This window comes from Bombus pascuorum, chromosome 2 (assembly GCF_905332965.1).
Source record: "Bombus pascuorum chromosome 2, iyBomPasc1.1, whole genome shotgun sequence".
Classification (NCBI taxonomy): domain Eukaryota; kingdom Metazoa; phylum Arthropoda; class Insecta; order Hymenoptera; family Apidae; genus Bombus; species Bombus pascuorum.
This window is the reverse complement of record NC_083489.1, coordinates 18,529,301-18,540,713: the sequence shown is the minus strand read 5'-3', so window position 1 is coordinate 18,540,713 and position 11,413 is coordinate 18,529,301. Positions and strand designations below refer to the sequence as shown.

The following is an 11,413-nucleotide window of genomic DNA, read 5'->3' as shown; positions in this document are numbered from 1 at the left end:
CTTTGTGAATTTCTCTTCAAATTGGATTTTTTTTTGAAGATGAAATAATTTGGCGTTTGTTCAGTTTCGATTTTAGGTTTATAACCTTTTAGTAAATATGTTATATTATATTTAATCTTAAGAGAAATGGCATATATTGTATTTGTTTGAAGATATTTGAAATTATGAATACTTGAGAATTAGGTTAGATAAAATACTAATTTGTGTTACAATCCTGATAATTTTAAATAATACGATAATTCTCCTCTAAAGTTTACAGAAAATTTTCTGAATTCAGATATATGTACATTTAGATTTTTCCTTCCACTTTGTATTTTCCTACGGATACAACGGCCATCTGGAATATAAGATTCTGTAAGATGAAAGCGCCTGTAGTAAACAGGAGACTCGAATTCAAAATTCGGTTCGGTCGGTCGATTCTGCTTCCTTCTTACGTTTCTCTCTTTGTTGGTACCCACTAGACGAAAATAGGGAAATTTGCGTTAAAAAATTGTAATCAAAACTCGATAATCCCAGAATGGATTTTACTACAGCGATTACGTGTTAACCGTGAAAGCAGGAAAGATTGTAATTTGCTCCTGAATATTCACGAGACTATCAAAAAGGAAAGTACCCTTTGAAAGAAAACTTGAGTTTTTTCCCTTTCTAACACCCTGCATGTGGATAATTCCCACCATCAGTATGTACATTGTTGCCGGAATGTTTAACGCTCTTTAACAGTCTTCTTCCACACCCGTGGATCCTTGTGCTTGTCTGAAGAATCTTCCAACCACACCTTTAAGAAAAAAGCATATCATCCCTTTGCAAGGGGAGTGATTTTCATACCTTAAAAGCTCTTTCTGTGTAGATAGACATTTTTACCACCATATGATGGCCTCTTCTGTATCCTGTGACTCTAACATCGAGTGTTTCTCTGATTTCTCCGAGTATAGACGCATTAACGCGGCATAATAGCTATTATAGTCTGCGACGAGGAGTCGCTTGCTTAAGGAAGCCAGTCTGCATTCTATCACGGGGTATTTCCCCACTGTACATATTTCCCACCATTGTTCTTATGCGTCGTTAAGGTCTGAGAAATGATGAAATAAAGGAATAAAATGATAATGAAATATAAGAAAAATTATTAAATAAAAAAATTAGAAAATTAGAAGATAAAAGAGGTTATGTAAATAATATAAGGTGTCCCAGTATTAATGTTACAAATGAAGAGGTGAAAATAAGCTGAAATTATAGAATAAATTTTTTTGTTGATTGTACCCAGCTCGTACTCAGTTAGTAATTAATCAAATTCACATTTATTAAGCAAATTTCCAAATTTGATTTTCCCGAAAACAAAACCTCACCATGAAACAAATTTATTCTATATTTTCGATTTGTTCTTTTCACGTAGAATTACCTCTACCTCATTTGTATCATCAATATTGGAACACCCTGTATTTCAAATAGAATGTCTGTAAATGAAAAAGAAGTACAAAATGAAACATGATAAATAACGATAAATGATAGAAAAATTTATAGGGTGTCATATACAAATGGATTCTCTTCCGAAGGAGAACTTCGAAGCTCCCGGAGATTAGGTTAGAAAACGATCTATATGGAGAGCCATGTATGATGTATGCGACATTTACGTGACAAAAAGCCACGTGACAAGATTGTAAAAGTAAGACAGGAAGTGAGGAGGAAGGGAGGGGAGAGCATTACTAATACGATTCTTAGAGAGATGCTCTTGCCAGTCTTGCCTTGAACGAGCAAAATCTTTACTAGAGACTATAGACAACGGTCTGTATATCGATTTTATGATAAACCGGTGTGGGCTGGTCGTCGATAGACGTTTATCTTTCTCTGTCAGACATATCCTGCCCGACTCCCTAATCCGGAATTCCAGTTCCTGAAGACTATCTCTACGGCAGTATGGTTTTGCTAGGAAAAGGGGTGGTGGTGACTACAACAATAGCTGAGCTCAGCTCGACGCGCCCCGTGCACTCTGAGAAATCTCTTTAATTACTCTTCTCACTCAACCGAATGCTTTTTGCTAAGACCGTTATCTTCTGGCGAGAACGATCGGATTCATTCGTTTTGTAAACGTGGTCAAAGCCCAGTGAGAAACGACGAACCTTCTCCTATATAGTATACGTGTTATGAAATACTGCACCGTTTCTTTTTCTCTTTTTCCTTCCACCATCTCTCCCGCTCTTCCTCCGTCACACGCTACCCTTTTCCTCTTTTTCTGTTTTAAAGGGAGAAAAAGAGGAGGGGGAGAGTTCAGAGTTTTGCAGCAGAAACACGATTACGACAACGGAGTAGTTTTTAACGAGAATTCATTAACGGACCAGTTAATGGAAAGTCGTGTTAATGGAAATATCTCTTTCACTGTTCCTTCGTTTTTAGCTAAAAATTTTTCCCTTTGCTTTCGTCGCGTCGCTACTGTCGGCTGGCGTGTTTGGTAATTCGATCTTTACTGTCTCGAAATATGCTGTAAATATTGGTAAAGATGGGCTATACCATTGAAAGCCATATTTCCGAAGATACGTATAATTATGAATGAAGATCACAGGGAAAAATACGTATAGATAAGCGCATTTTCAATAATTTCCTTCTTTTAATGTTGCTTTATAATTAAACAGAAGGAGTTTAATCATTAAATGACACACTCAATATCTTCCATGATCTCGGCAGAATATTGATTTTCATTTTGCAAAATAATCACAAAGAGGAAAGATTTTTAACTGTTGTAACCTTAAACTACATATCTAGAAGTATTTTAGTAACTTTTTATAGAATTTTTTACATATTTAAAATGTACAAGAGTCGCGCAAAACTTGAAAAATTCTACCGAAGGCAGAATAAAAGGCACCATATTTTTACAAAACGGATTTATATTTAAATACGAGCAATTAACAAATATTATATACACCACAGAACAGATAGCTGTTATCAATATGGTAAAAAATTAGAACAATGTTACTAAAATTCATAGCGTAGGTAACAATTTTAGTCTTTCTTTTATCTGCCACGTGCATGGGTCGATAGATGCAAATTTAAAAAAAATAGTTGATAAATTGGTACAGTTTTATAAAAGCCAAAGTACAATTATTAAGATAAGTAATATTTTAAAGAATATGAAAAAACAAATCTTTAGATCTACATTCAAATAAAAAGACAATTTTGGTGGTATAAGATTAATTAATGACGTACTAAATTTTAAAACTGCTTCTCCTTAAAAGACAAGGAATTTGATTTATTGTGTATCGTGTTTTGTAGTCTTCATATAGTAAATTGATGGGTCGTGGTTAGTAGCTAGAACGAGAAATCGAGAAACTGAACATACAGAAAAATCGAATATCCAAGCGAGTTATCAATTACGATGTAAAACTGTGTCGAGTGTATTCAAGCAATCACATGGGGGGGGGGGGACAGAGCTGCAATCTATCGGGCAGCTCAGATAAAATCTTCCAACAGATAGGGTGATTCAAGATGGCGATTTATATTTCTTATCCCTTTTATGGTAAGATGAAGATGAACGCAATATAACAGGTAACATTCAACTCGGTCAAAAAAGATTGCATGTGACTAAAATTAGATTTAGGAGAGTCTCTAATTAACGTTTAAAACAGTTTTAACTTCATTAATTTTGTACTAATTTATGCAAACGTAGAAGAGTTGGTGGAAAATGTAAAAATGGATATAATATGATGAATAATAGATTTTGAAAAGTGCCAAAATTCTTCTGTATGTATATTATTCTGCATTTTAATTTGTCAAATAACTATAATACGTAAACTTCTAGATAATTGTAACAATTAATAAAATATCACATTATTATACGGGATATGGTAGAAGGTTGTTTTACATTCAACAATATGTTAAAAAATGTAGTGATAAAATTTGTTCGTTTAAGGCTTTATTTTCATGAGAATCGGATTTGACTAATTAATGTACCGCAGGAAATTTCAAGTCCGATTTTTTACAAAACGCTGGCTTTAAATAAAACAATTTTATTCTACATTTTCGCACGTAAAATACCTACTTTACCATCTTCCACTTTCATTTAATAAGAAATCAGTCAAGTTGACGCGTGCTTATAAAATTTTCAAATTTTATTTTCTTGAAAACTTTCCCACCTATTTTCGCATGTGGTATAATCCTCCGTTCAATTGTACTGCGTATTTTATCACTTTGCAAAACAAATCTTACGTTTCTAGAAGATTTTCAAATCATCGTACATTGTGGGCTAATGAAAAGAGGAGGAGGTAAGGAGGGACGTTTTAGATGGTAAACTTAGTCGCGTCTCCTCGACATTACATTATATTATATAAAGTGGAAGCATCTAAATAACTCCATTGTTTTTATGGCCATAGGAGGAAAGTCTTCGGGGCGAAATTGCATTGTCCAAAAGTATAGCTCATTTTTATACTTGTTTCTCCTCATCATGAAAAATGAAGGGAAAGAGAAAGAATGAGCAAAAAGAACCACTGTTTTTTAACAGCAGATTTAAGAACCTGCTCTGTCTCTTCACCTTCAATTGTCCTTTCTATTCTTGGTCATACGACTCAAAATGATCAAGCAGTCTAGAATGGCAAGTAAATCAATTTCATCTCATCTTGTGAAATTCATACTTAAAGCTTGCTATTCAATTTCAGTGGAACAGCAGCGTCGAGCTAACTCGATTTTCCGACTCTTTTGACTTGACCCTCTCTCGTCCTAGACGGCTCAATTAAGGGACCAGCCATACTTGGAGAAATTTTCTTCGTTTCTTGAGATATGAAATATCCCCCAAGTTTTACTGTATTAGGTAAGTTGAGGGTTAATTCGTAATACTCGAATTTCATTTTCTATCCTCGTGCTCAACTTCAAATGGCTTGCAGAATTATTTGTTCAGCAAAATTCACCTTTTCTTCAAGCGTCAAATACATATGTACTCTGATCGCAATATATGTATTGTTTGAAAAGTTTCGATCATATCATAGGAGTTTTTACGATATGACACGATCGTAAAATCGACAAGTGGTAAAGTTTACATGACGAGGTGTTTCCACGAACAAATTGACTGAATCCTAAAACGATAAGAAACCAAAACTTGTACAGCAATCATGTGTGCGTAGCAAACATAACCTCAGTTTTGATTCAGTCCCCAATATGTATGTATTGCTTTTATTACTGATGTATATACCTTTAACTGCTAGAATTTTTCTTGAATGTTCTTTTCATGGTGTCTTTATTCTGCCATTTTTATTTCTCGTTTTTCATATTTCATCATATTTTTTATTGTTGAAATTCTGTTCTGCAATTCAGCTCTATCTATTAGGTTGGCAACTAAGTGATTGCGGATTTTATCAATACCATCTAATGACAAAATTTGCAATCACTTAGTTGCCAACCCAATTGCATACTACTGCTACTATTTTTTTTTATTTATTACTCTTCTCCAATTCTATTCTTACAATTTCTTTATTCATATTTCTGCGCTTTTTCATCTTCTTCTTTTTTTTTTTTTTTTTTTTTGTAAAAATTCCTGCTTCGTTGGAAGATTGGATCCTCCCGTAAAGAACGCTGTAAGAAATGCTGCACCAAATGTGGAAACTTTTTCAAAGTTCCAATTTCATCATGGAGGATTGTGCCGTGTGAAAGTATTGCCGAAGGGAAGCCAGCCGAGTAATAGATTATTTTGCACAAAGTGATTTGAGTTGGACGCTGTTCACGGAATTAGTCGGACGAGCAGAAGGGAAGTCTTCAGGAGCATTCACGGTGGTTAGGTAGATGGCGGGAATGGTTTTGAGAAAATGACCGCTGGTGACCTTTGATTGACCACAAGATGGACGTCGTCCATTACAGCTAGGTTCTTGACCAAGGATTAGATTTCGGTGTAAAGGTAGCTTTGGATAAAGCTCTCGTAGAAATTGAAGAAGTAGGAATTAATTAAAAATTGTGTGAAAAATGCATTGTACTTCGCTTCTTCCCCGTAACCTTTTAACCGATCGATGCTTAACCTGGAATAGCACCTTGCTTCCAGCAAATGGTTGCCGTTAGTGTAGCACATAAGTACGTGCAATCCTTATTGATTTCAAATCCTTAACTGTATTCGCATGTACTAATCGTCGTGAATGTTGCATCACGCAACCTCTCTGATAACATGAAGATAATTAATAAATGAAACCCATTAATAAATGAATTATTATACTTAGTCAAGCATATAAGATAATCTTCTTGCACGATAATTAATGAACTAATAATACACAGTTAATTGGCAAGTGACAACTTCTAAGATTATAAGCTTCTGTTGCAAAGTTTTTTAGCTGGCTTATACTTTATAAAATTGTTTCATGAAACTCTACCTGTTTTATTACCAAGCTTGTTACTGTTCTGCAAAACAATTAATTATCATTGGTGATTTGTAACTTGGGACTTGGAACTTGGAGAATTAACTAATAATGTTACGTTCAATTATATACAGGAGGATTCTGATAATAAATCAATCAGATACGAAGAGCTTATATATTAATAAGCTGTTCATAAAAGCAAACGTAAGAAATTTGTGAAATCACAATCATGAAATTATTTCCAATCTCGCATTTACTTTAATTAAGTTTCAATTAGAGAAGCATTCGTTTAAACAGCTTTGTGATCTCATCGGATATATGAAATGTTTTAAACGTTTCTGCATATTATACAAATTAAATGTTAATTTATAATGAATTTCAGATACTTGATATCTAGAACATTTGCAATTTCAATTTCAACTTGTGGAGAGCCATTTTATACTGGAAACTTCATGGTCCTAAAACTTTCGACACATTATACAATTAAAACGTTAATTGTGTTGGTTTCAGGTACTTCGGCCATTTTACAGTTTCCACAAAACGTAATTCACCGATTGTTTCGAATAAATATACAAGGTATTTCGTTCATCGTGTACCTACAAAGAACAGAAACCTATGTACAATGTACATTCATGCGTAACAAATGAGCAACAACTGAAACTTCAAAAGCCACTTTCCGAAGAATACAGACAATTACTATAATTAAGCTAGTTAATTACCGTCAAACGTCAAGCCATTCGTTTCTTCTCTCTTCTTTATACCAATTATCCCCCTAATTTTAGCTTAACTAAATCACAACAGTATCAATCTCGTGTAAAACCTTAGCCTCTAAACTCTTGGTTAACATATTAACTATCATATAGGATGAGCCATTCAAAACTAAACTCTGAAATTTTATAACTTTTTTAATGATATAAAAATGTATACAGGAAAAGAAGTTATGAGGAAAAGAAGTATCAAAGAGACAAATATTATGATTAATACCCGTATACAGAACACTGTAGTTTTGTAAGTTATTTAATAACTAAGAGATAAATATATTTGCATCTGGTAAAATTGGCCTTATAATTTTAGTACATACGTTATGTGGTCATCACAAAATCATCCAAAAAGATATCTTTAATAAAGGATCATTTTTCCTACGAATTAAGAAAGAAATTCCTGGAAGGGTCAAATGGAATGATGAATTTTTATTACTGTAACATATTGTATAAAAAGAAACATCGTTATCCGTATACAGTATACACTGATTTTCAGATGATCTTTGGTGAAGCAATTCTTATAAAAGAAAATAACATAAACTATAAAAAAGAATGTTTACCAGTTACTTTATTTATAGTCTTTGTCTGTTTTACGTCCCAACATGAACCCAATGAATATTCATTCTTCTTATAATTGACGCTGTCACAATAACTGATAGAAATATAAGCAAACAACTAGAATTTATGAATACCGGTACGTTATTTATTGTCGTTAAAATATTAATAAAGCTTCGACACGTACCAGTATGTCATCCGTTGCAAATAGGTTAAACAAGCCACTGAACTGCAAATGTGCCGTCGATATCTCTTTTCAAGGTAGAATCAGAATTCAAGCTATTTCAATGTCAAAGGAAAACAAAATTTGAACGGTACAGATTCCAAACTTTTTCCAAGCCATTAAACATGCGCGTTAAAATAATTATTACCTTTGAATTATTCATTTATTACGCATGGAAAGCAATTAAGCCGGATGGTTGATTAATTTCTTCTCTTCTAAATGGAAAAGTAAGAGGGGAAAAAGAGGAATGTTCATTTTTGGTGATTTTCCATTTCATAATACATTTTGCTGATGAGAAGTAGGATTGCAGAAATATCAAATCACAATGACTATAATGTTTAAAATGTTTCCATAAGATAGCGTTAAAGATTCAGTGAACTGGTTAAAAACAAGAAATGCTAATTCTATAGTGGGGTATAAATTTCATTTGACGAACAATACAGTTGAAGTCTTTGAATATCGCTCCCTTTCTAGTGGCCTAAGATATTAAAACTTAATTTTCTCAACAAAGCTATTTTGCGACGTTCCTCAGTTTCCTCTCTTCCTACTCTTTAATTATAAATCAAATTACATTTTCTTCTAGACACAGTCGCAAAGCCAAGAATTCCACGTGAAATATCATTTCTTTAAAACATCACAAAACCGAAAAGTAGAGAGAAACGAGCAACTTTAACGAAGAACCCGAAAAACCGCGGAACTTCCAAGTTCTTCTGTAAATGTATGTACATACCATTAAGTACGTGCACGAGGATTGTCTTTGTATTAGCGTTACTGGGATGGCAGGTATACTGGCCGCTATCTGCACGCTGGGCACGCTGCACCAAAAGATACGACGTTGTAACTTCTCCCTTCTCGGTGATCACCGATACGCCTCCCCTAGGACTATCGTAGTTGATCACCTATATTGAACACAGATAAAGAAAAAACCGAATGAGAGATGAAAAAGAGGAACAAAGAAAAGAGAAGAGAAAGAAGTTGGACGAAAAGTTATATCGTAATTTTTGTCGGACAAAATTTTACCGATGGATCTCGTTAGGCGAAAAAAACAGGCGCAGAGAGAGGCCACACTTTCTATCTTTTTTTAGTACCTTCTTTTATTTCGTTCCTTTGCCATCATCTTTCCCTTTTTTTTTTTTTTTTTTTACAGTCTTCTCCAACGAACGAATTTATTTCGGCCAGAAACCGAATTGTGCGGAATTTGCTTATCCGTGGTTAATGGAATCTCCGGTTTTTCTCAAGCTAAAAAAGCCGGAAAAAGAATTAGGAGAGAAATGGGAGGACACACGGACGAAGAACATGAAATTCGTCGAGGGAGCCACAGTAAATAGTCGTAGAAAAGAGAAAATGAAGGAAAGTGAAGAGAAGATGTGTGTATGCACATGGTGGTCCGTAATTCATGGTACAAAAGCGGTCAGAGAGATTCCATTGCTTAAAATAAAATGAAAACTAAGAAAAACAAAATTGTGTTTGAGACAATCGAGTTTGAAAATTTGCTTATATTCAAATTCTATTTCTCCAAAACCAGACTATAAACAGCAAAATTTTATTCTTCATTTCCAACCTTCGTCACCAACTTTCACATGTACAGTAACGTCCTGGTAATTGTCCATTGCTGTCCAAATGAAAATTGGTTAAATTCACGTATATCTCACAAATTTTATTATTTTTGATTTTCGTCTTATTTTGAGCCATACAGTTTCTCTAATCCGGTTTGTACCATGAATTGCGCAACACCCTGTATACTTTATGTATATATGGGCGTCCGTATTAAGATCCTGTGAAATTGCATTTTAGACGACGAAAACGAACGATTACGTTTCGTAGTGGTTCTTCTCGCTAGTTTTCCCCGCCTGTCCCTTTGGGAGTAGATATTTATTTTTTCTATCTCTATCTTCCTCTTTTTTGGCACGTCACAATGGCGCGAAAATAAAATTAAAGGTCCGCGTCGAATTCGAGGCGGTTTAATGAAATCGTTGCCCACATGCACACGTATACATACACACACACGCACACCAGGCCGTCTCTGGAATTTAAATGGAATTGTTAACAAGCCGGCGGTCTCATTAGCATAAACTTTCCGCAACTATCATACAAACGTTTCGGTCGCGATTTATGATCGTACAATATCGAAACGTTTATTGGCACGTTTATTGTTACCTTTTGTTGCTACGTTCACTCATACGCACGTTCTATGGTCAATTATGTAAGTATTCATGTTGCTTCATAGCATACGTCTTCACTACGTCAATATTTTCCAAACACGAATTCAAATATTCTTTATTTAAAAATTCATATGGTTTATTTAAATTTAAACAATTGGAATTTGTATTCTATTGATGAAAGTATAAAAAAAGGAGCTCAAAATATATTTAAAAATTCAAATTCAAAGAAACAACTTCAAGTTTTATTTATTAACTTATAGTAATGGTAGGAACTAGAGCGAAGTGAGGTTATAAATTAAAACATTAGGCGGCGACATTGAATGATGTAGCCACACCCACAGCTGGACATGTCTAAAAGCATCTTGAATCTCATTGTCTGGCTACAAAAGTGACATATGTGAATTGTTATTGATGCAATTTCCTTGTAATGTGGCTACGTTATGTTATTGAAAAATAACAAATTATTCGTAAAACCCATTTTCTATGTTATGTGTTGTAGAAAACTTGTTTTAATTATGTTACAAAGGAAGAAAGAATTCTGAACTAACCTCAACTAATTGTATAATATTTCTACATTTCTACAACCAACTACATATACATATGTATAATTATTTAATGTATTTAATGTATTTTGAAGAGATACTACATATCTTCAATTTTATGTTTTTTCTATCAATTTGAAAAATCAACATTAAAAATCGAAGCCATATAAAACATTCTCATTATACTATGTATGTAGTACGTTTTTATTTTGTTATGTTGTATTAACGTTTAAAATCACATTTATTTTGTCCGATGTAATTAAAAAATTAAACGTTGAGAATAAATGTTTTGACTATTTTAACAAACAAGTTACTTAGTTAACTTAATTAACAAGTATAAATAAGCATGACAAATACGAGCATACTTTTCTGCATGTAAAATGTATCCCCCCATAGGAATGTAAATTTTCATCCTCGGTTCTCCCGTTTCGTGCAATTTATCCGATTATGGAACAATGAAAACTGGACTTATTATCAATTTATTAAACAAATTAGCGTTACAAAAGGGGCGTATTCAGTAGTTTCATTAGTTTCAAGTGGACTTCTCGAGAGCGTTTTGCTCTGAATATTTTTCGCGTGAATTTACACTTCTCGATAACGAACGATGTAGCCACGTCCTTTCGAAAACAACAAAACCGACATAAAACGCAATTCTCGCACGATTCGTAACGTTTCCAGTTCAAATATGGCGCGGGGTTGACCTCCATTTTCATATATGTATCGCTTATAAATCGTCACGGAAACGAACCGTGTCTTTCATGAAAATTCACGAAATGTTCTCGGTTGAATTTTTGTTAGAACGTTCCCCGTTTCACTCATAAATTGACGAGTGCACGTGTGTGTTTTGTCTCAA

At 33.8% G+C, this 11,413-nt stretch overlaps 1 protein-coding gene and 1 long non-coding RNA gene across 6 annotated transcripts in view; both read right to left on the bottom strand.

Moving 5' to 3' along the window:
* LOC132916820 (lachesin-like) overlaps positions 1-11,413 on the bottom strand; it is a 61,921-nt gene that overhangs the window by 4,595 nt on the left and 45,913 nt on the right. For 3 of the 4 annotated variants that reach the window (XR_009660202.1, XM_060977172.1, XM_060977171.1), the window contains exon 5: positions 8,587-8,755. The exons of the other annotated variant lie outside the window; for it this stretch is intronic. Coding sequence is in view for 2 of the 3 variants with exons in the window: in XM_060977172.1 (XP_060833155.1) it covers positions 8,587-8,755 (169 nt within the window). In the remaining variant the exon portion in view is untranslated. The remainder of the gene's footprint in view (positions 1-8,586; positions 8,756-11,413) is intronic. 4 annotated transcript variants of the gene reach the window in all.
* Positions 128-6,933, bottom strand: LOC132916825 (uncharacterized). Of its 2 annotated transcripts, XR_009660204.1 has the most exons (3): positions 862-6,925; positions 614-775; positions 128-457 (listed from the first exon to the last, which is right to left on the bottom strand). It is a non-coding gene; the product is annotated as an uncharacterized LOC132916825 (long non-coding RNA). The 2 variants fall into 2 exon arrangements; XR_009660205.1 differs by having other exon boundaries at positions 614-6,933.